Source organism: Hemiscyllium ocellatum, chromosome 4 (assembly GCF_020745735.1).
Source record: "Hemiscyllium ocellatum isolate sHemOce1 chromosome 4, sHemOce1.pat.X.cur, whole genome shotgun sequence".
Taxonomy (NCBI): domain Eukaryota; kingdom Metazoa; phylum Chordata; class Chondrichthyes; order Orectolobiformes; family Hemiscylliidae; genus Hemiscyllium; species Hemiscyllium ocellatum.
Genome location: NC_083404.1, coordinates 135,928,615 through 135,954,543, shown reverse-complemented (window position 1 = coordinate 135,954,543; position 25,929 = coordinate 135,928,615). Strand labels below are relative to the sequence as shown.

Sequence of the window (25,929 nt, the reverse complement as noted above, 5' to 3'; positions counted from 1 at the left end):
ATCCTAAGAACAGAGGGCAAATCTCAGAGGAAGGAGTCATTTATTTATAAATGAGATGAGGAGAAATTTCTGAGTGCAGTAAACCTGTAGACAGGTTGCTGAGGCTGGGTCCAGAAGCAAAATTTTAATTAGTAAGGGAGTCAAGAGTTAGAGGGAAAAGACAGTAAAGTAGAGATGAGGATTATCAGATCAGCCAGCCATGAATATGCAAAAAGCTCATCAGACTGAATGTCCCACTTCAACTCTTACATCTCATGACCTTCCTGATAACCTGCTGTACCTGCATACTAACATTTTGTGATATATGTATCAGGATAACCAGATTCCCCATAATTCTCCAATCTCTATCCATTTAAACAATATACCACTTTTCCATCATTCCTGTCAAAACAGACAAGGTCAGATTTACCCACTCTACCCTCCAAACGCCAAGTCCACCCACCGAACCTGGTGTTAAATGATCAAAATGAGCGTTCTTTAACTCTAGCCAAATAATTTTCTATACATCTCTCTAGAACTAGAACACCTACAGTGTGGCAATAGGCCTTTCAGCCCAACAAGTCCATACCGACCCTCCGAAGAGTAAGACCCATTTCCCCAAACCTACTGATCTACATTTACCCTTGACTAATGCACCTAACCTACACATCCATGAACATCTGGGCAATGGACAATTCACCTAACCTGCACATCATTGGATTGTGGGAGGAAACAGGAGCACCCAAAGGAAACCTACACAGACACAAAATGTGCAAACTCTATACAAACAGTTGCCAGAAGCTGGAATCGATGGAGAAAATTCAAAACTTTAAAACCATTATTAAAATTTACATAAAAATATTCTAATTGATCATTGCTGGCTTAAATGATTCAAATAGGGCAGTTTATTAAAATGTCAAACAAAATTACCAGTTAAGAATACACTTTATTCCCCCCCACATAGTGGACAAAATAACATTCTTGCTATGGGAGGTAGTTCATCCTCTAGGTAACATTAGTTTGTTTCGTTTCTTTGGGAATAGTTGTGTCCTGTTTTGTGACAAAAGTATTGTGATAAAAGCTATCCTATAATAAATTGACCAAAGTTCTTCAATTGATTTTGTTAACGTCAACGTTTCAGTAACTTACTGTATTGATATTTGCTACATCCAAAAATACCAACAGATTATCACTGTCACTCTTCCCTTCAGCTTCCAGGACATTACTTCTACATGCTGTCGCTTTCACACTTAGAGAACGGCTGGTGCATATTATCGCTGTGTGTCTTAGTACTCGGTGACTGTTAAAACAGAGATTGGTTTTATTAGTGGACTTATACTTGAAAACCGCTCCGTAGAGGAGTAAAACTTCGTACAGTTTTGGAAAATACCCAAGCGCACAAACAGCACTGATATAGGCCATCTTGGTGTTTATGCTGCACTCATCTCAGATCAGCATATAGTGGTGAGGCTGCACTGTGTATAGGTTTGGTACTTAAGGCAGGTCATACTGGCAATGGAGGCAGTTCAGAAGAGTTCACCAGGGTGATTCCTGGGGTGAAGGGTCGACTTATCAAAAAGTACTGAACAGGTTAGGACTTAATACATTAAAATAATGAGGGTTGAACTTATTGAAACAAACAATATTCTGAGGGGGTTCGGCAAGGCAGATGCTCAGTTTCACTAATAGGGGAATCTAGTATAGGAGACATATTTGAAGAATAACTGAGGTGCAAAGTAACTTTGAGAATTATGGAGTTTATTAAGGCAGTTTATTAAAATGTCAAACAAAATTACCAGTTAAGAATACACTTTATTCCCCCCCACATAGTGGACAAAATAACATTCTTGCTACGGTAGGTAGTTCATCCTCTAGGTAACATTAGTTTGTTTCGTTTTTCTTTGGGAATAGTTGTGTCCTTTTTTGTGACAAAAGTATTGCGATAAAAGCTATCCTATAATAAATTGACCAAAGTTCTTCAATTGATTTTGAATTGTCAACATTTCAGTTTCAGTAACTTACTGTATTGATATAAGGCATACCCACAAGGCTAGATCACAAAGTTTTAAAAAGGGCAGGAAAAGAGATTTTTGAAATAATGAGTTGAGACCTGGGCGAGATCTTATGGAATGGTGGGGCATGCTCGAGGGACTGAATGACCTACACCTGCTCCTCATTCTTATGTTCTCTGGACTGCTTCCAATTTAAGTACATCAATTCCTGAATAAAGATCAGAACTGTCTACAGTACAGAGTGCAGTCTCATCAATGCCCTGCACACATCTAGCAAGATATCCCAGTTACATGCTGCACCAGCCTTACAATAAAGACAGTGTCAGTGGCTGTACATGCACACTGATTGTGATTCATGCAGAAGGACATGCTGATTTCCTCCTTACAGCAGTGTCTTGCACTTAAACAACAAGTTGTTTGCAATTCTTCAATTCTCCTGACATACTTCAAGCAGCACATTTTATCTGCTTTATCTCAATCGCGATAGTCATCAGAGGAACTCTCGATTTGTGCGTCCAACCTTTCCTCTTCGTGGAGATGTGCTTCAACAGTAGTCAAACTCTCAAAGAAAGCAATGTATTTTCCTGTTAATTGTTGATTCCAATTATCTGGGCCAGATCCATTATGACTTGATTGAAGTTGGCATTTCTCCAGTTTATTATTCCTACCGGGCCTTCTCTGTAGCCAAACTAATGCTTATGACGCAATCGTCATTATTCCCAAATGTTTTCCTACTAACACTTGATCCTCAAGAAAATATTCAGCAGTGTCTCCTTTATTGGCTTGACTGGACACACTACTGAGAGTGTTGTTAAAACTAGGCATTATGAAATACATGCAGGATTTGTTCAGCGTTCTTTAACTAGATAATTGAGAATTTATTTTTTGTGTTTAATTCTACAGTACACTCTACTATCACAGAGTCAGGGAGAGACACAGGTAGTTGCTGGGGATTATTGTGCACCCAGGTTTGCGAGAAATCATTGGTACCCAATCCAAATGTCTGCTTGCAAAGAGCTGGATTCTTTGGAACCAGTTGGTGAATAAATCTTAATTTCAATTTGCAGTTTCCTGTTTAAACTGAATAACTGGGTGCTTCTGTGGGCTTGACAATCACATAATTTTTCTCCAGAATTTCCTTCAAAACAACTATAAGCTATATCTCTCCCTAATTACAGCTGGCTTCAAAATTTTCTTTCAGACCCCCCACATCGCAATTCCCTTTATCTACTGTTTGTAAATGCTGATTCTCCAAGACAGTGTTCCACAGTATTCAAGTGCAACTTGTCAATTTTCTTTCGACCTTGAAAGATGTTTTTTTAGTTAAAGATAATGATGCATCAGTTTGACAGGTTTCTATTACCTTACAAATATTCATTGTTCTCCTTCCTGATCAGAGAATCTGCCAATCAGTTCACATTCTCAGTGACCAGGCGAAATGCACAAGTCACCAAGAGATACAAAAGTGTCTCCAAATGAATTTTATTTCAAAATTTTCAATATACTTGCAAGTTTCTTTGGCAAAACACACATTTTCAGTATGTCATAGCTGAAAAATAATTGCCCTAGTATATTACTTATGAAAGTGACAAATCTCTGTACTGCTGATAACTAGTGGCTGCAATGCTTATTCCCAACAACAGCAGAATTTAATCATCAAGTAACTCAACGTCACTGAAGGTTAAATTACACCCGTTTCGAAAACTCTCCGTAAATTTACCTATTGCATGAATAACTTGCACACTGAACAAAATAAAAATGGTCAGAAAAGGTAAAGTCAAGAGTGATTTCAGTTTTGAATACCCCACCCTCCCACTGATGACATCCTTGGGTGACAAATGACATGATACTCAACCATAGAATCATAAATACTGTGGCTATGAGATCAGGTCAGAGGCTATGACTCCGACACACCCACCTGCCATCACCCCCTTGTCCATCATCTACAAGGTACAAGTCAAGAATGTGATGGAATGCCCCCCACTTGCCTGGATGAGTGTAACTCCAATAACACAAGAAACTGGGCACCATCCAGGACAAAGCAGCCCATTCACCACCTTCAACTTGCACTATCATCTGTGACCAAAACTGTGATAAGTATGTGCCATCCACAAGATGCACCTCAAATTTGCCAAAACTCCTTCAAAATGGCCTCCCAAATCCATACCCACCTAGAGGGACAAGATGCAGCAAATGTATTGGAACAGCACAAGTTCCCCTCCAAGCCATAGACCATTTTGACCATCTCGCCATTTGTTCAATATTGCTGAGTTGAAATCTTGGAAATTTCATTATAGCACCATTAGTGTCCCTAAACTCCAAGGGATGCAGTGGTTCAAGAATTTTACTATACCCTGGGCAATACATGCTAGTCCAGTGGATGACCACATCCCATAAAATAAGTATGCACTGAGTGAGCTAACATTACTTCGAGGTGGACATGGGTGCACTACGATTGGCCCAGCACCTGTAGCTTATATCAAAGAAAGGTCGACAAAGCTTGCAGGCTCTGACTGGCACCCAGTGCAAGTCACTTGCCAGTGAACACATTCAGAAAGGAACAGGATCCTGATTGGCCGTGATGTCTCTCTCGTGATAAATTGCCTGTGCGCACACAGACTCACACACAAAAGGACCAATTGGAAGCAAACAAGCACCAGCGAAGTCATTCCCAAAAGTCAGGAGAACTGAACACTGAGGCAGGGTACTGAAATAAAACAGGGTTATTAAATTTTCACACGTCCCATCTAAAAACAGTGACTTTTTAACTCCATTGCTCACAGATGGACAAGTGAAATGGGACACAAAGACGAACAAGTCAAACCAATTATCACTTTCTTAAAAAACTTACCTCAGCTTTGAGTGTGGTTTTGTACTTTCATAATAAAATAAAAAGTTTATTTCATGAACTCCTTCTTCATCTGGTCCACGCAACCACATAGGGAGCTGCACAGAAGCCCCAGGCAACAACACAGGGTCAGGAAGTGGCACATCTGTTACCCAAAGTGGATTTCCTGTGTCCATCCCAAAGTCTTTCGGGGAAACGGATGATGTCACAGCAGAAGACATGCATGCACAGTCAGTCACAATAGTCTTGTAGGCGCTACAGTTTTCAGAAGCTGTTGGACTTAATGGCGTCAATGCAGCAGTTTTGCTTCCAAAGGAAAAGAAATCAGGATCTTTGCACACAACTTTCAATCTGGTAAGAGGGCACTTGCTTACGTTCACAAATTCGACATACGTTTTTCTTATCTCTCCACAAAGCAGTCCAGTAGGAAAGTTTATGAAAAATACCTGCACACAGAAAAAATTCAATCAAGATACATTAACCTTAAAATTGAATCTGATGTTAATGTAACACATCATTTATCTGTTCGAGCCACAGAATGACTCTAATGCAAACGATCAAAGGGCTCAGAAGAATCTCAATAGGGCCAGCACGTAATGCAGCAGTTTAGCCTATTGTTTCAGGACTAAGTACACAAAAGGAATCTTCTCCCCATTACATTGCACTTTCTTCCTTATCAGATAATCAATTCCCTTGAGAAGGTCTTATCTGAACCTGCTTCCAACATATTTAGGCAATGCACTCCAAATCCTAATCAGTGACTGCATTCAGTTTTCCCTGGTGTCTCTATTGCTGCTTTTGTCAGCTACCATAACTCTGCTCTATTGTTCATGATCCTTCCAATGGGAACAACTTCTCCTCACCTATTCTGTCCAGGTAAATCTGAGCACCTCTACCCAATCCCCCAATTAGATACTTTCCTATACTGTATGCTCCTATCTCTCTGCATGAGTATAGAGAAGGTCAGGTAGCTGTGATCACTATCACAAAAATGCTCTCCCACAGAGATCGGACACATGGCAGGGTTCATTGCCAAGCACCAAATCCATTATGGTCTTCCCTCTAGGTGGCCGATCTACAAATTGCATCAGGAACCATTCGTGGACACACCTGACAAAAACTGCTCCATCCGAACTATTTAAGCTAAGGAGGTTCCAATCAATATTAGGGAAGCTAAAGTCACTCATGACAACAACCGTGTTACTTCTATACATTTCCAAAATCTGTTATGTTCAACACTACCTTCTCATGGTTCACAATGCTTTCAAGTTTTGTATCACTCAAATTTTGAAATTGCGCCTGAACACCAAAGTCGAAATCGTTAATCCAGATCAGATGAGCAGGGGTTCCAATACAGATGCTTGAGGAACTCCACCATAAACTTCCCTCCAGTCCGGAGGCACAACTGTAAACTCCAGTTTCCTATTGGTCATCCAATATCCCATCCATTTTTTTTTTCCTTTTATTCCATGAGCAATAGCCTTGCTCACAAATTTGCTGTACTGCAGTTACACAAATATCTTTACACCCACAGGAAAGTTGCTCTCAATTTCGAGAGCAAGTATAAGATCAAACTTCATTTTATTAGACCTTTTTAAAAATTAAATATATTGAATTTTCCACAGCTTCAAAATTGCTTGTCAAATTTTATACCCTTCCATAATTTGTGTCATTGCAAGTTAGAATGCAGGCAGCAATTCTCTGCCAACTTTTGCTGAACTTCAATTCTTATGACTTTGCTGTAACATGCTGGGGTATGCACATGAAATAAACCATGTCCACAGAGACGACTTTTAAGCATTAAAGATAATAATAAAATACAGTAGCAGAAAGCTAATTTCAGAGACAATATAAAATAGCCATAATATGATGACAACCTGATCAGAACGTTATTGAGCCAGAGATATGAAGGACACAGCACAAATTAGCTCCATTTTAACCATCTGAATGTCACTCTATTATTCGCTATGCAGATATTAAAACAGTTGTTCAAAATTACTGCTCTTCAATTTTCTAGGTATACAAATGACTTTTTTCTGAAGTGCTTGGCACTGAAGGCTCATGTATACGTCATCTGTATCGTTTTCATGATTCATTCATGGGATATAGGTGACACAGGCTGGGCCATGTGGTCTATCCCTAATGGTGTGGAGTTAAGAGCAAGCCACATTTCTGTGGGTCTGGAGTCACACGTAGGCCAGACCAGGTAAGGACGGATTTCTTTCCTAAAAGAACATGACATGGGTTTTTAACATCAATCAACAGGGCTGTTACACAATTACCATTCAGCTTGTTTTTTTTTTAAATTTGATTTTTTAAAAATTAATTTAAATTTCAAATGTCACTGCCAGAATCTTCAACAAATTCAGACTTAACTATTTCACTCCTCAACGCTTAAAAGTTTCCTGTGACAGACTTCTCCCAGATTCATTGCAACATTTGACAATGTACAAAGTAATCAAAACAGTAAATATTAGAATTTTACGAGACATGCTTGAGCTTTCAATGTTCAAAGTTACATGAACTTTAGTGTAAACATAGATCCTAGACTTTTCCCCTTTCTCTTTCGCTCGCAGCAACAGGCAATTCACCAAGAATTCATCGCAAAGCTGCCAATTTTGTTTTAAATACCAACGAGTGAGGCTTGAAATGCAGCCTTATCATTGCTTTTCGCTAGGCACTCAGTACGGCAACTCAAACATGCACAAGTAATGGAAATTATATCCAATCAGTAAACATTGGAATGTGCATTCATTCCTCAAATTATGCATTTTTTCTATTAAGGACACCTGCACTGAATATTCTAATACATTTGTATGCCTGTTTTTATTTCATCATCTAATCAGAGTCCAATTACCAGAAAGTGGGGAGATTAATGCTTTGCTTCTGGAGTGCCAACACTAGTGGCTGGGCTAATTCATGTCACAACGGCTATTACCTCCAACAAAGGCATTGCTTCGGTGATTATGGGATCGAGCCGTCGATCTGATCCATACTTAACAGATGTTTTCTCCTCTTTAGTGTTATTGAGCCTAGGTCCCTGGATTTCCAAATCTTGCCGTCCTCTTACCGATAATCCATGAGGCGTCTTGCCTAAATCAAAGGGAAATGGATGCTTGAGCAAAATTATGTCATAGAATCTCAATTGCTACAGAGCAATTCAGAGGCCATTTGGCCCAGCAGTTCTGTACTGACCCACCGAAGAGAATCCCACCCAAATCCATTCCCTGCATGCAACATGATCATTGCTGATCATCCAACTCCAAAGTTGGCTCCCAGTTTTGTCCCCCATATCTTCTGAACCCTTTAACCCAAAGTGCTATATTCAACTCCTCCTTGAAACCAGTGTGTTTTTGGCTTGACTGTGTTCTTTTGCAGTGAATTCCATAGGCTCACCAAATAAAACAAAGCTACTTAATGAGAGTATTGGAGGTAGTATGTTAACATGGGTAAATTATTGGTTAACAGAAGAGTGTGGGGATAAGGAGGCATTTTGAGGATGATGACCTGTAGGTATTAATTAAGGGCCACAATTATTTGCTATACATACTGATAACTTGGATGAGAAAATTGAACATGCTATATCCAGGCTTGTGGATGACAGTAGGTAGGAAAGCAAGTAGTGAAAATGGCAGCTGCAGACAGTATAGGCAGATTAAGCAAGTGGGCAAAAGCTCGGCAGATCATCAATTTGAATCATAATTGATCATTTTTTCAACTTCAACAATCTTGAATTTGAAGAACGAAGTACAGGGTATGGAAAAGAATTACAACATTTAAGATGTAGAGCCCAAACAAATTAAGTTGCCTTCAACTGGCACACAAAAGTTAATACATTTTGGTGTCTAACATAGGAAGCCACATTTCATGTATTTAGAGTTGGCTTGTAACAAGACGACAAATTATTTTTGTCCAGCACATTTAACAAGAACTAGTCCAACGGCTGCTCCACCACTACTTCTCACCAGCCCAACTAACCTTCTGTCCAGCTTAGCCCATGAAAATATTCCAGTTGATCTGAAGAGCTGGACTGATGGAGATTGTGAGAAGTCTGCTGTTTGTTTCCAGACTTTGGTGGGTGGAGGTTGCTGGCATTGAGGTAACTGCCTGTAAAAACAGATAAGAGGGGAAAAATTACAAAGACTAATCAACACAATCTTCACACACTTAAACAACAGGAAGTGATAAAAAATACACAATTGATCAGCCAACATCCAAGAGGACAGAAAATGTTACAAGCCAAAGAAATTCAATCAGCTAGAAATAATAAAAGCAGGGATAGATCATTTGGTCCTTCTACCATTTAATACAATCATAGCAGACGTGCTTCCAACTCCTCCTTCCGATACGACTCTCAAATGCATTGCATCCTTTTTTTAACCAAAAAAAGGTGTCAATTGCAGCTTGACTATATTTGATAACTGAAGATGCCAGTTTTCTGCAGGGTAATATTCCAAAGGCTCACAACCATTCAAGTGAACAAACCTATCAGTTTATACTCAAATGCCTTATTCTGAGATTATTATCCACCTTCTACACTCACCAGCAAGGGAAAACATCCCCTAAACATTTACCCTGTCAAGTCCCTTATGAGTTCTTGCTTCCATTACACCACCTCAAATTCCACCAAAACTCAGACTATGCAGACCGAGGCAACTCAAGCCTGCATCAGAGAACAATCAATCATTTCATCCCAGCCATTAACCTCATGAAATGTTCTGGGACTTAGGTTCAAATCCCACTATGGATGATGTTAGAATTTGAAATCAATAACAATCTCAAATCAAGAGTCAGATGACAACCATGAGATCCAATTGTTGATGGTTGTAAAAACCCATCTCATTCACCGAATGTCTTATAGGGAAGGAAACTGCCATCCCTACCTGGGCTGGCCTACATGTGACTCCAGACCCACAGCAATGTAAAAGGTGACTAAAACTATACTCTGCAGAGTTGTGGTCAAACCAAAACCTTATTCAATGAAGCAAGACTCCAGCACTTCTACCCGTGTGATGTAACAAACTTCAAAACTGAAGGGCTAATAGGCACTCACTGGTGAGTATTTTTAGTATTTTCTGGTTTTGTTTCAGATTTCCAATATTCGCTGTACCTTCCCTAAAAAAGTAGAGTGCTCTCAAAACAAGTTTTCTGATTTATCATTAAATAGATAATTCATTGAAAATCTCTCAGACGTCTATCCGCTACGATGCCAGGTAAGCAATTCTCCAAAATAAAAGGCTAAGCAAAATAAAATGTTTAAGGGTTTGATTGCACTTGTGAATATTTAACATATACACTGATAAGCAATCAAAAATGGTATAAAGAGACTCCTTAGATAGGCAGAGGTTGCTGACACCAGGTGCACCAAATGCATGCATGCAGGCCACCAGAGTCACACACAAGAGAGAGTACAAGTCCAAAAGTCTCCTGAGAGTATACCACCTATGCTTCAGTGTCAGAAAATGCAGTCCATTCTATAAGATATCTAGAAAAGCAGATGTTATTACCTGCTATCTGTATCCCAGGACTGTAGTCCATTCCATCTTGTGTAGGAGATGATCGTACAGTGCTGAGATTATATACAACACCAAGAATGTGCAACTCTCCGGTCTGATGAGGAAGTAGTTTTAATCTTGCCTAAAGTCACAAAAACACAAGTTTTTAAAATTATTTACAAGATTATTATACACTGAAAACATTTTTAAAGATTGACAAAAATACCACCAAACAGTGCCAAGCTGAAACAACATTTATAAAATACTAGATTTGTGAAAAGAGTTTTTACTGGAGATCGGTGTTCTCATCAACAAGTGCACTGGTTTAAAATGAATGTATTCATCAAACTTATTTTAAAACCAGTGTTTTGAGTAATATTGCTTTACTGATAATGTAGTATGGAAAAACAATGACTTTAGATGCTGGAAACCAGATTCTGGATTAGCGGTGCTGGAAAAGCACAACAGTTCAGGCAGCATCCGAGTAGCAGTAAAATTGACATTTCGGGCAAAAGCCCTTCATAAGGAATACAGGCAGAGTGCCTGAAGTGTGGAGAGCTAAATGAGAGGAGGGTAATGTTATATGCACAATTACTCAATTTGACAGCCAATGATTGTGGCGATATTGTTGTGGTTCTGTTCGCCGAGCTGGGAATTTGTGTTGCAGACGTTTCGTCCCCTGTCTAGGTGACATCCTCAGTGCTTGGGAGCCTCCTGTGAAGCGCTTCTGTGATCTTTCCTCCGGCATTTATAGTGGTTTGAATCTGCCGCTTCCGGTAGTCAGTTCCAGCTGTCCGCTGCAGTGGCCGGTATATTGGGTCCAGGTCGATGTGCTTATTGATTGAATCTGTGGATGAGTGCCATGCCTCTAGGAATTCCCTGGTTGTTCTCTGTTTGGCTTGTCCTATAATAGTAGTGTTGTCCCAGTCAAATTCATGTTGCTTGTCATCTGCGTGTGTGGCTACTAAGGATAGCTGGTTGTGTCGTTTCATGGCTAGTTGGTGTTCATGGATACGGATCATTAGCTGTCTTCCTGTTTGTCCTATGTAGTGCTTTGTGCAGTCCTTACATAGGATTTTGTACACTACGTTGGTTTTGCTCATGCTGGGTATCAGGTCCTTTGTCCTGGTGAGTTGTCGTCCGAGTGGCTGTTGGTTTGTGCGCTGATGTATGATTAAGTGGCTAGTCCTTTGGGTTGTGGCATGTCCTCATTCCGTTGTCTCTCCCTTAGGCATCTGTTGATGAAATTGCGGGAGTATCCGTTTTTGGCGAATACATTGTAGAGGTGCTCTTCTTCCTCTTTTTGCAGTTCTGGTGTGCTGCAGTGTGTTGTGGCCCTTTAGAACAGTGCCTTGATGCAATTTCTTTTGTGTGTGTTAGGGTGGTTGCTTTCGTAGTTCAGGACTTGGTCTGTGAGAGGCTTTTCTGTAAATCTTTGTGGTGAATTCTCCGTTCGGTGTTCTCTGTACCATCACGTCTAGGAATGGGAGTTGGTTGTCCTTTTCTTCCTCTCTAGTGAATCAGATTCCTGTGAGTGTGGTGTTGATGATCCGGTGTGTTCTTTATTTCTGTGTTTTTAATGATTACAAAGGTGTCGTCCACATACCTGACCTAGAGTTTAGGTTGAATTTGCGTTAAGACTGTTTGTTCTAATCTTTGCAGGACGCTTCACATGAGGCTCCCAAGCACTGAGGATGTCACCTAGACAGTGGACGAAACTCCCAGCTCAGCGAACAGAACCACAACAATGAGCACCCGAGCTACAAATCTTCTCCCAAACTTTGAATTGCGGTAATATTCCTATCATGAGTGAGAAGGTTCAGTGTTCAAGATCCCCCGAGAGGCCAAGCTGAGGATGCTCTGCATTAAGGCATCATTGTCAAATAAGACATTAAAGCCAAGTCCACATCTGATCTTTCATCAGGCATTTATCTGATGAGATGACCAGGGCTGAGAACTAAATATCCAAAGTTAGGCATTCTATAGCAAGTGCAGAAGGGGGAGGGATGTCTTATTGGCCAGAAACAAAAACAAATCAAAAAGCAAGAAATGATAGAGTTGGAATATGTAGGATCTGTGAAGTAGAAATGAGTAGCCACAAAGGAAAAAAAGTCCCTGGTGGAAATTATGTACAGGTGTCCCAGCAGTAGCATGGGTTAAGAAAATAAATCATGAAATAGAAAAGATATGCAAAAGACAAAGCAATAGATAGGTTATTGATTAGACTAGATTCCCTACAGTATGGGAAGAGGCCCTTTGGTCCAACAAGACCACACTGACCCTCTGAATAGTAACCCACCCAGACCCAATCCCCCACCCTATATTTACCCCTGATTAATGCATCCAATACTATAATGGCACGACCAATTCACCTGAACTGCACAACTTTGGGATTGAGGGGGGAAACGGAGCAACCAGAGGAAACCCACACAGACATGGGGAGAATGTCTGTGTGGAGTTTGCACAGTCACCTAATGGAGGAATTGAACCCAGATCCCTGGCGCTGTGAGGCAGCAGTGCTAACCAGAGAGCCACCGTACCACGTGCAGTATGGGGATAAAGAGCGACAGGGAGAAGACAGGAGAATAGGGTTGAGAAACATATCAGCCATGTTCAAATGGTGAAGCAGACCTAAATGGCTGAATGGTCTAATTCTGCTTCCTATAATCTAATGGATCAGAGGGAAGCTAATGTAAGTCCACTACTTAAAAAACAAGAAAACTACAGACAGACAGTCAGCCTGGCATCAGTAGTGAGGAAGAATCTAGAGTCTACTAAAAGTTTCAGTAGCAGAGCACTCTGAAAAGAGGGACAGGGTAGGGTGTGGATTCATGAAGAGGAAAAGGAAATCATGCTTGACAAGCTACTGTAATTTTGTGAGGATGTTAACTGGTAGAGTTAAGGAAGGAGCCAGTGGATGCGGTTTACTTGAAATTTGAGAAGGCTTTCAATAAGGTTCCATATGGGAGACTGTGTAAAATTAGAGATATGGAACAATATACTGATATGAATAGAGAACTGATCGGCATACAGAGGAAAAAGGATCTTTCTGTATAGCAGACAGTAACCACTAGGGCATCGCATGGACCAGTGCTTGGACCTCAGTTATTCACAATGTTAATAATTCAGATGAAGGAACTAAACATATCACCACCAAGTTTACAGATGACAAAACTGGGTGGAAGGGTGAACTGAGAGATGGATGCAAAGATGTTTCAGTATGATTTGGAAAAAAGTGACGTGGTAAATAAATATAAGGCAGGGTGAAGTAGGTGGATAAATGTTAAGGTTATCCATTTTGGTAGCAAAAACACGATTATTTGAATGGTTATAGATTCAACAAAAAAGTGGTGCAGTGAGGCCTGCGTATCACTGACAGCAAGCATACAGGTGCTGCAGGCAGTGAAGGGGGAAACGCTATGTTGAACTTCAGAGCAAGTGGAGCAGGCAAGGTTTGCTGCAATGCTATAGGATCTTGATGAGACCACTCCTGGAGTACTGTGTGCAGTTTTGATCTCCTTAACAGGATAGGAGTTCTGGCTATGGAAGGAGTGCATCAAGGATTTACCAAAGGGATTGCTAAGATGACGGGACTGAAATATGAAGAGAGACTGGATCAGTTAGGACAGCATTCACTCAAAAGTTAAGAATGAGAGGTGATAGCATAGAAAGGGTAAACAGAGGAAGGATGTCTCCAATGACTGGAGGGTCCAGAACCAGGGGTCACAGTATAAGGATACAGGGTAGGGCCTTTTGGGTCTGAGACAAAGAGAAATTTCTTCATCCAGACAGTTGTGAGCCTGTGCTTTCTCTTCCACAGAAAACAATTGAGGGAGCACAATGGTTCAGTGGTTAGCACTGCTGCCTCAACACCAGGGACTCTGGCTCAATTCCACCTTCGGGTGACCATGCACCCTCCACACCGAGAGAGGGTGTGCGAGAGAGGGTGCGCATGTGTGAATGAGTGAGAGTGTGAATGAGTGTGAGTGTGAATGAGTGTGAGTGTGAATGAGTGTGAGTGTGAATGAGTGTGAGTGTGAATGAGTGTGAGTGTGAATGAGTGTGAGTGTGAATGAGTGTGAGTGTGAGTGTGAATGAGTGTGTTGGGGGGGTTCCTCCCACAGTCCAAAGATGCTGGAGCTAGATGGACTGGCCATGCTAAATTGACCAGTGTCCATAGGGTTGGTGTGGACCTAATGGGCTGAATGGCCCATTTCAACCATGGAGGGATTCTCTGGTTCTTGGCCAAAACATGTAATATTTTCGAGGAGGGGTTAGATATAGTTCTTATGGCTGAAGGATCAAAGGGGAGAAGTGAGGAACAGCGTACTGAGTCAGACGATCAGCCATAAACAATCGTATTGAATGGCAGAGCAGGCTCGGAGGACTGAATGACTTACTCCTTGCCCTATTTTCTAATTTTCTTTCAGGAAGCCATTGTTCTGCAACAGTTTGGTCTGCCGAACTTACGATCCAATTCATCCAGGACAGATCCACTCATTGTGATGAATTTGTCTCACCTCTAATAAAAGTATTTTAATCTAAATTAGCATTTATTTTATCTTAACCAGGCTGGAACAATCCAAAGCACCTACCCTGCTTCAAAACTGTGGCTCTCCTTCCTGATTATGAACTCAAGCTGAATATTCTTGTTCCATCCAAGCATGCCCTGATAAATGCATCTTGAACATTTTTAAATGCAATTTAAACCATGTTCTAATTACTCAGGATACCACAGACAAAATCATTTTGATTGCATGCTGAACTGTGAAGCAGCAGCCACTGAATGGCATGTTTAAACTGTCAGGGAGTGAACTACACAATGTTGACTGAACCATGATCATTTGTTACACTAAGCATGGTTTTTGTTCATCAGCACTTCAGAATTGAATTGCTCACTTTTCAATAATGTTAAAAAACGAGCAGTTTGGATTTAAAGTGCATTTGGAAGTCCACTCAACACTGCATGCAAAGGATAAGCCAAGTGCACGTCCTGCTTCAAACCTTGTTCTGTGTTGAATGAGATGATCTCAGCCTCTGCAGTTAGGGAATATGACAATTGGCAGACAGGACCATATTTACATCTGCATTCCCATTGATAGAAATGCTAATGTGGATCAGGTTCTGTTATTCCTTATGGAATTATTAAAATACCGAAAAAAAGGAGAGAGATACCCAGAGAAGCAAATGGAACACATGCAGCTGTTCAACAAGTTCATGCCTGCTGAGCAGTGGGGGAAGAACTTATTTTGCAAATCGTGATTTTCATCTTAAGATGAAGATCACATTCAGTTTCAAGATAAATCTCACACTTACCACTTTAGTCTCTTCACCATTTATTTGAAATTCACTTATCACGTCTGTGGCAATACTGGAGGGTGTCTGTAATCATGAAAATTGCAGACTTTATTTCATAAATATTGCATATTTCTTATGACAGGTAGTTTTCATCCTCCAAATATAGAAGAATTCAAAAGGCAAGATTTGCATTAAGCCATAACCGTAGTTGAAAACAGGCATGTTATTCCTATTCCAACTTAATAGCTATGTTACAGATGCACAAGATGCATGAAAGGTCATGCTCAAACAAAAACAGCACTACAAGTCAATAACCGACTGTCCACGAGAGATATGTCGGTAAAGTATGGAGCTGGAAAAAGCAGTGGGTCAAGCAACAGAGCAGTCAATGTTTCAGGTTGGGACCTTTCATCAGGATTAGATTAGATTAGATTACTTACGGTGTGGAAACGGGCCCTTCGGCCCAACAAGTCCACACCGACCCGCCGAAGCGCAACCCACCCATACCCCTACATTTACCCCTTACCTAACACTACGGGCAATTTAGCATGGCCAATTCACCTGACCCGCACATCTTTGGACTGTGGGAGGAAACCGGAGCACCCGGAGGAAATCCACGCAGACACGGAGAACGTGCAAACTCCACAGAGTCAGTCGCCTGAGTCGGGAATTGAACCCGGGTCTCAGGCGCTGTGAGGCAGCAGTGCTAACCACTGTGCCACCGTGCCGCCCGTAGTCAGAGAGTCTGACTTTGCAGCATCTGCAATCCTCACTATCCACAAGAGTGATGTGCCAACTATTGCTGGGGAAATATTATTTAAATTATCAAAACTTGCAGAGATGAACAGCAACTACAGTTGGAAAAATTTAAAACAAGAAATACATGTAAGGAAAATTCTGTGAAAAAAGGCTTTTGTGGTTTAAAAGGAATGAAAAAAAAATAACTCCATTCCCTGTAAATCACTCAAGTATGGAAAAATACTTTCCTAAACAGACTCCATTAATTTTTTTTTAAAAAATGAAGTAACTTAAACACAAATGTTTTATATATATGACATTAAACAATGCATCAATACAAGAACAGTCAATATCATTTCATTACTCAATGGCACCTTAAACAAGACAAGAACAGATATGATCGTGCAGTGTGGGCTGCATTAGAGGAAGTAGATTCCTTACAATAAAAATACAAAAAGATCATATTGAAATATGGAACTCCTACTGGGCATGAATACAGATGATCAGAGGATACTTCTCATGCTTGGTAGAGTTCTAAAAACTTTGGATACAATGCTGTACCCTTATCCTGAGATTAATCAGTCAGATGTGAAGAAACCCCCTCACTCAAGGTCTGAGAATTATTAGAATTCCCCACCTCATTCTACTATTGAGTGAAGACCCTGCCCCATTCTTGAGGAGTGGTGCTCCTCAAACTAAGCAGTCAAGGAGGAGGAGAAAGGAATATGGGCAACACACCACAATGTGGTGCAGCAGATATTTATTGTGAGGCATCAGCTAAGTCACTTAAAAGGTGCAAGCTGATTTAAAAATCAGATATGGCCAGTGAGAATGATCAATTTATCAAGCTAATCCAACAGTCACTAAGCCATCCACATACATAAGTCACAAGCAGAAAGAAAAGCTAGATATATTCAAGAAATATTTCCTTACCTTGAGATGACCATCTTTTTCATTGCTAATCGACTCCCTTGCCTCTTCTTCTGGACTTTTACTAAAATCTCTAAAATTAAACTTCCACAACAACGAGAGATCTTTTAACAGTAGAGGTACCTTCAACGGATTTTTGAAGACAACTTCAACGGTGACTGGTTCTACATGCAAAAATAAAAGCACATTAAGAATGACAAAAAAAATTGCATTATGGAAGATTATCAAATGGAACCACTTGTCCAAGGCTCTATGAAGTGAGTGTGAATGATGGGCTAAAGTAACCAATAAACCCTAATTAATGCAAAGAGAAATTGGAGTTTAAGAAATTCCATTTCTGTCAATACTGACAGGAAACTTTGAGGCTTTGGCTCAGACAGTCTACAGCTTAAGACTGCATTTCTAAAACGAGCATCAAGAAAGGGTAATAAATGCCTGGAAGGAGAATGTCCTCCTATATCAAGAAAATACAGAACCATGGTCAAAAACAAACTGCAGTGCATTGTCTGACCTCACACAAAATACACTTCGCAACAATGTTTACACTTCAGTGTAATGGAGTAAACTTAGCGGGCAATATACACACAGGAACGTGGCACAAACCGCAATGAAATAAAGAAGCCAATAATTCATATTTAATAATGTTTCAGGATAAAAGTTGGCAAGGGCACAAATACATTCCAGATCTCCAACAAATACTGCCAATGCATTAAGACAATAGATAGGGTCAAGTTAATTGAAGTAAGTGAACAGGATTATGTTCAGTAGGTTTTAATTTAGGATCTACTAGCTAGAAAAGTTTAAATCTTGCATTAATTGGTCAAAATTTATATTCAACACATAAGTATCCTTCTAGAAGAATTAATTGAGATTGATTTACCTTCCACTACAGTCACAGGAAATCGTAGGTTGTCTGTCTGGTTGTTCAGGCAGTACTGAGTTGGCTGAAAATTCAGTGGCACTGCTCCTTTATTCACCACAGCTACTACCTGCTCCTCAAGCTCTTTCCATTGCTGAGAGGCTTCACGCTCATATTCCTGATCTAAGCTGACGTGGGTGGCCGCTTGCTTTTCTCCTATTAGAAATAAAGATTAAATATGTAATGAATTAATTAATAGGATTCCTTTGTGGAGCAGTAAATTCACTGCTATGGAAAAAGGAAAATGATAAACAAGGGCAAAATCTCCTTGAAACACACTTAGATAATTTGCTGCCCACTTTGATCTATTTGTTAAATTAAAATAAATGTGTCATAATATGGCTTCAATTTTGTCGAGCTACAACTCCCCAAAATTAATGGGAGAGTTCGTAATTGTCTTAAAAAACCCTCCTTCCCCATTTCAATTTGTTTGCCATTTCCTCAGTGAAAAATGGTACAAGATAGATTTGGAGGACTCGCAGGTGAATGGGGGAATGCTATGTTTCTCCAAATTACAGTTAATAGCTTCATTACGGAACAAACAACTTGACCAAAGTGAGACACTATTCGGAACAATGCTACCCACTTGAGGTTAAAAAAAAAATCACAAGAGGTTATAGCCCAAAAGCACCATACCAATAAACATTTACTCCTTCCACCACCAACACTCAGTACCAATGTGTACTATCTACAAGACGCACTGCAAAATTTCACAAGATTCCATAGACAGCACCAAATCCATGGCCACTACTATCTAAAAGGACAACAGCAAACATGTGGGATCACCACCCCTCCGAGTTCCCCATCCTGCCTTGAAAATGTATCACTGTTCCTTCAGTGTTATGAGTCAAGTTCCTGGCAGTCCCTCCCTAACAGCATTGTGGGTCACCACCAGCACATGGACTGCAGTGGTTCAAGACAGCAACCCACCAACTTCATAAGGGCACCTAGACACAGGCAATAAAAGCCAGTGTCGAACATGGGTCAAGTGTGAAGGAGGAAAAACAATCTCTATGCAAATAAAAGTTAAACACAAAATTTGATTAGACTTATCAAGATGGCTGTGTTACTGAACTAGTAAATCAGAGACAAAGTTTTTTTAATACTGAAAAGACAAGTTCAAATCCAAGTACTCAATTCAAAATCAGAAGTTTTTAAAAGAATAAATAAAAAGTTGGTTACCACTAAACGTTACCAAAAAGCTATTGGATTGTCAGTAAATGTCATCTAGCTCACTACAGGGTTCTGGAGAAGGAAAGCTACTGATCAACCTCTTGTCAGGCCAAAATATATGACATGCTCACAGCAGAGTGTCTGCTTTTCATTGCCTCAAAACGATCCAGCGTACAAGTTACATAAATTCAGGACTGCAACATAGGTAAAATAAAATACTCTACCATTCAATTCCAGAATGAATCAAAGGAAATCCTGCTTGTGTCTTGTTGGAAGGATGTTAATGCATTGGAAGGAGTTCAAAAAGGTTTACTAGACTAACACCAGGAAAGAATAGATTGCTAATATGAGATACTAGACAGGTTAGGCTTGAATCCTTTGGCCCTTAAAGTCAGAGTTTATTCAATTGAAACAGAAGATCCTGAGGAAACTTGACCAGCTAGATATAGATAAGACGCTTCCTCTTGCAGGAGAATCTAGAACTAAAATGGTCGTGGTGTTGGGGGAGGCTTTCATGACAGATGAGCAAACAAAATTCCTCTCAGATGGTTGAGTGTCTTAGGAATTCACTTCCTCAAAAAAGGCAGCATTTGCAGAATCTCCAAGTTATTTTAAGGCAATAATGGACAGTCTTGATTACCAAGGAGATGAAAGATTATAGTGTATGCAGGAACTTAGATTAAAATCAGATCAGCCACGATCTTATCAAATGATAGAGCATATTCTTTTTTGTTCATATGTTTGCATCTTTTATCCCTATTTAAAAAAGACGAACTAATAAATAAACAACTAACCTTCAGAAGGTCGCCTGTCATGTCCAAAATATACCCGAGTTGCTGAGCTTTTAATACAGGGTAAAGGAAGCTGGGGTAAAGGACCGTCGGGTGACAACTGATTCACACTCTAAAATATAAAGAGAAAAAAAATTCAGAGAGTCTGATGAAATCTATTAAAAGTAACTCACGTTTCAGAAACTTTAATACTGCTTAACAATTTGCTCACTTCTCCAGCCCCACCATACTTGACTATTTTTATACCATTAATTTTCATTCTTCTTATTATTCAACTTATTACAGTAAGTAGCCTTCAAAAGTGCCTCAGAGGCTGCAGAACACTTGGATGCCCTGAGGCTAACAAACAGCCTAATTGCAAGTTATTTCTTTTGCATTCACTACATGCAACAGTAGAGAACACTTCAGCAATGCACATTATTTTTCTTAAGTTCAAAGGTTCAGTTCATCATCAGTTAGCCAAATCAATTGCTAAAATGAAAGGAATGTGCTACAATGAGAGATTGAACAGAATACACGTACGAACTTTTAAGAACAGTGATCTCATTGAAACACAAGCTACTGAAGAGAATGTCAGGAGAACAGATGCTGAGGTACTGTTTTCTGGAGAACAGCCTTGGGTGAAGGAGTCACTCACTTTAGTCTGAGAAGGAGAGTAATGTCTTCCCATATAGGCATTAAGAAGTTTGAGATTGCTAGATTTTTGCACTCTGAAGAATAACTTTCTTAGAAAATAAAAACATAGTTCTATAAAAGACATATCCTTCAGAGATACTTAACATCCCAGGTTAAGGCTTTTAGTGGAAACAGTGAGCAAAAAAGGAAATGGTGTCGCAATCTTGGTCAAAGATAGAATCATAGTTCTTGAATGAGATGCATTAGAACACAATTAGAATCCATTGGAGGTGCAAAACCAAAGATAGCAGTAACCTGGTTAGGTATTTATTACAGATCCCCAACATAATGAGAAGGAAATAGAAGAGAGCATTTCTAGACAGATTATGGAAATCTGCAGGACAAGTAGAATTGAGATGGTTGCCAATTTCAATTCCCCTTGGGCTGACTGGGGGAAAAAAAAAGTGTGGGGCAGGGAAGAGGAAAACTTTGTACAAAGCATGTAGGGGAACTTTCTGGAACAGTACATTTCCAGTCCTACTAGAGGGGATTTGGTGCTGGATCTGATCCTGGGAAATGGGGCAGGCCCAGTGGAAAACAGTGAGGGAGAATTTGGGAAATTGCGATTGTAATTCCTCAGAAGGGAGGGTCACCATACCCAAAATGTTAACTGATTTCTCTTCACAGATGTTGCCCAGACCTGCTGAGCTTTTCCAGCAACTTTTGTTGCTGACTTAACAGTATCCACAGTTCTTTCGGGTTTTTATTTAATACTAATTGAGCACTTTGATTCTGTCCTCAACTTAAAAAAAAATAGTAGCAATGGTCCAGTTGAAAACATGGGTATTGAGCTACTGAGCAGTATTGTGAGAGATAAAGGAGATGCTCAAAAGTCTGGCAGGACTCCAGGTGGAGAAGTTGCCAATCCCAGATAGGATGTATCCTAGGTTGCTGAGGAGTAAGGGAGCAAATCACAGCTGTTGAGAGAAATTTTCCAGGTCTCTCTGAAGACAGGATCTGAAAACTGCATGCAACATTCCAGGTACAGTGTCGCTATTGCTTTGTTCAATTGCAGCAAAACGTCCTCACTTTTATATATCTTTTCTTTTCACAATAAATGCCAAATTTCCATGGCTATTGGAAACCCAAGTCCCTGCACGTTCATCCACTCTGCTTGTTAATTCTGCAAAAGAATTCAAAACTTGACAGACACAAATACCATTGGACAAATCTTTGCTGTCACTGATGAATTTATGACTTCTTCCAACTTCCATTTCCTTTAGAGATGCGAGCATTCCCCTAATGGCAGATGCTAGACTAACTGACCTATACTTCTCACTTCCTATCTCCCTTCTTCCTCTGAATAATGATGTCAAATGCAGAGTTTTCTAAACTACTGGGATCTTTCCAGTTATCTCAGGAATTTGGAAGATTTTAACCAGTGCATCCAAAAATTGCTGCAATCACTTCCTTTCAGACCCACCATGTCGGCCAGCAGATTCAGGGACTTCAGTCCTCATATCCTTCAGCCCCAGTATTTTTCCAACTCAATGATTATTCCTCCCTTTTTGCCCCTCACTCCTCTATTCTTGGGTACTTGTACATCTTCTCTGAAGACAAATACAAAATGCTTGTTTCCTATTCCCATTCCTGCCCCATTTGAAGGAGCCAACGCTTCTGCTGCTGGCTTTTCTACTGTGTACAGGTAGAAGCTTTGTTATTTTCTCACTAGTCTTCTTGCTATCATTGTTAGTAATCCTTTGATGCTTCTAAAAAAAATTTCAATGTTCTGAATTACCCGTAACTTTAAGCATTGTACATTTTATCCTTTAATGTGATACTAATTAACTTTTAGTTAGCCATGAATATCACATCCTTCTTCTAGTGTCTCTCTCAAACATCTTTGAGCGTTTGGGAGTATTGCCTGAAATGTGCGTCACTCCTACTCTAGATTACCTCTTGCCTGGTTTTCAATTCAACTTTAGCCATCTCTGCCTTCATTACCTTACAGTGTCTTGATTTCAGTTTACGACAGAAGTTTCAGTCTCAAACCGAATGCGTAATTGTATCATGTTTTAATTGTTCTTTGCTGGCTAACTTTTTAAAAAATGATATTAGTTGGTAGGTAGATAGATATCGATCAAGTCACCAAGAAGAATCATCCCACTGCTCCTCAAACTTCTTAGAAATTTGTACATCTCCCCAAGACCACACAAGAGGCCTCAGTTTAACATCTCATTCAAATGAGAGAGAAATCTCAAATGCTGCTTCAGTATGAAAATGAACATAAACAATCCTCCATAACTACAATGCACACCATTAGTACAAGCTCTGAATATGTCCAGAATGCACGTCTGTCTGGCAAATCAAGCAGAAAACACAGGGAATAGCCTACCAATTCAGGTATGACCAATAGGTCTAAATATTAAAAGCAGAAGTATAAGTATCAAATTATATAGCTCCAGTGATTACAAGAAGATATCAAGAGTTTAAGGTTAGAAATTGCATTGAGAAAGAAAGCAACATTGTAGAAGAGAACACAATACAAACCAAACTGCAGAAGAGGCAGTGATGCAGCAATGAATCATAGACATAAGAGAAGTAACTACATCACTTAATTCTTTAGAAAACAATGTGAAAAATCACCACACCAGCTTATAGTCCAACAGGTTTATTCAAAAACACTAGCTTTCAGAACGCTCCAAAAACCTGGTGTTTTCAAATAAAGCCATTGGACTATAACCTGGCATCATGTGATTTTTGACCTTGCTCAACCCAGTCCAACACCAGCACCGCCACATCTTGGAAAATAAGTGAATGGGGTAGAAAACAAAAGGCAATGAGGAACACACTTAAATATATCATTACAAACAGCATTGCAAGTCAGGAATTCAACGGTTGGCTACTAACACAAGCAAAATAAATTAGGAAAACTTGGTCTACGTTTTATACCCCAATTTTTCTTACCTTGTAAACATACAGATACTCCCTAAGGAAAGCTTCCTGCTGAGCAGCTGTTTGCTTACTGTCATTGATCAGAATATGCCTGAAGGCTGACACTGCATTGTCGAGCTGACGAAGGGTAAAGGACTGGCGCCCAATTGTGAAGTTAATATGATCCTCTGCCAGACTCCATCCCTTGCCTTTGTAAACTTGCATGGCTTGACTGTAACACCGCAAGGCATGCTTTCGCTGTAACAAAACAAAATCAATTTGACTCAGACTCAAATTTGAGAAAGCAGAACAAGTCTCCTGGAGATTCAATTATGGCATGGAGGTTTCAAAGTGTAATTGTCAGGATTTTGAATTTATTGGTGCTCTGCCCATTATGTAAATACCTTTGGAGAGGTTCACTTAGTTAAGTTGGCTGAACAGCTGGCTTGCAATGCAGCGTGATGCAGACTTGTCCCGCACCTGCTGAGGTTATCTTGAAGGACCCTCCCTCTCTACTTCTCCTCTTGCCAGAGGTATGGAGGCCCTCAGATTAAACCACCAGCAGTCATCTCTCTCTAATGAGAGCAGCAGCCCTATATTCTGGTAGGACAATTGCAACTTTTATCTTCTACTTACCTGGAGATATTTTTTAAAGACGACATACACTGGTCTCCAATATTTAAGTGGCTCACTTACATACAGGACATCCTTCTACATTGTGTACTTCAATTTTCGACATACGAGTATATAAACAACAAACAGTACTAGGCCAAGCTTATTCAAGATGATCATGGCTGACCCGTTTTTAACCTCAACGCTACATTGCTGCATATCTTGATTATCTTTCGTCTCCATGGTCACCAAGAAGTTACCTCAGCCTTAAAAATACCCAAAAATTAGATTACAGTGTGGAAACAGGCCCTTCAGCCCAACAAGTCCACACTGACCCTCAGAAAAGCAACCCACCCAGACCCATTCCTCTACATTTACCCGTTCACCTAATGCTATGGGCAATTTAGCATGGCTAATTTACCTAACCTGCACATCTTTGGACTGTAGGAGGAAACCTCAGGACCCAGAGGAAACCCACGCAGACATGGGGAGAATGTGATTCTAAATCTACTGCCTTTTGGAGAAGGAAATTTCAAAGAACCAACCCTCAAAAAATTTCTCCTCATCTGTCTTAGATAGGCAACCCTTATATTTAAGCTATGACCTTTAGACACAGATTCACCCAAAGGAAAGATCTTTTTAACATCCAAGTCAAGTTGCCTCAGGAATGAAAGCAACAGACATGGTGGTTAGCTAAATAAAAGCAATTGTAACAAGACACTGTTCTACTTGAATATTAAATCACTTTTGTATGCTGACTCCAAATATTAATATTAAAAATGCCTCCACTGAAGAAATCTAAAAAATTGTACTTTGTAGATAATCTACAAAAGTGGCAAGTTGAACGTGCCTTTGAGATTGCACCCTTTGCTAAAGCTCAATAGGGTAGATCTGCTCAGAGTTTGGCTATAATTACATCTCACTATAATTCCTCCCCAATTAGACACAGTAGTTAGTTACTGTCAGAGATCATTAGGCCTGCAAAGTTTACCTTATTCCATACTGGTCTGGAATGGAGGTGGCCACAGTCAAGGATAACCAAATTTTCAATTTATCAGCAATCTGACTTGGATCATTTAGATTCAGAACAGATAACAAGCTGGTATTATTCAAGTCAAACATTTGCTGTTCAAGGTGTAAACATCACAAGATCAATATTCAGACCTTATGGCTGGATAGAGTAGAAAGGGAGAAAGTGTTCCCACCCATAAAAGAACGAAGAGATGGAACAGATATAAAGTGATGCAAATGAAGTAAGAGTGATGCAACAACATTTTTCCACATAAATAGTTAAGTTATGGAAATGAGAAGGCAGGTTCATGTGGGTACTGGATGATTATTTGGATAGAAGTGACGTGCAAGGATATAGGGAAAAGGCAGGAGACAGGGTAATGGAATTGATTCAAGGCAGCAGGTCATAGCAACGCGATAGTGTAACTAGGGCTGGGCAACAAGTGCTGGCCAAGCCAGTGACACCAATTTCCTATAAAAGGTTAATGTTTTTGCATAGATGATGATGGTTCATGTGTGGAATGAACTGCCAGAGGAAGTCATAGATGCGGTATAGTTACAACATTTAAAAGCT

At 40.0% G+C, this 25,929-nt stretch overlaps 1 protein-coding gene across 2 annotated transcripts in view; it reads right to left on the bottom strand.

The window, feature by feature from the left end:
* The window catches only part of trappc8 (trafficking protein particle complex subunit 8), a 137,829-nt gene that overhangs the window by 23,684 nt on the left and 88,216 nt on the right, over positions 1 to 25,929 (bottom strand). For both annotated transcript variants that reach the window (XM_060823884.1, XM_060823885.1), the window contains 10 exons: positions 23,766 to 23,990; positions 20,187 to 20,295; positions 18,181 to 18,375; positions 17,304 to 17,464; positions 15,651 to 15,716; positions 10,347 to 10,476; positions 8,818 to 8,946; positions 7,778 to 7,932; positions 4,843 to 5,285; positions 1,129 to 1,279 (listed from right to left, as the gene is read on the bottom strand). In XM_060823884.1, the coding sequence (XP_060679867.1) occupies positions 1,129 to 1,279; positions 4,843 to 5,285; positions 7,778 to 7,932; positions 8,818 to 8,946; positions 10,347 to 10,476; positions 15,651 to 15,716; positions 17,304 to 17,464; positions 18,181 to 18,375; positions 20,187 to 20,295; positions 23,766 to 23,990 (1,764 nt within the window). The remainder of the gene's footprint in view (positions 1 to 1,128; positions 1,280 to 4,842; positions 5,286 to 7,777; positions 7,933 to 8,817; positions 8,947 to 10,346; positions 10,477 to 15,650; positions 15,717 to 17,303; positions 17,465 to 18,180; positions 18,376 to 20,186; positions 20,296 to 23,765; positions 23,991 to 25,929) is intronic.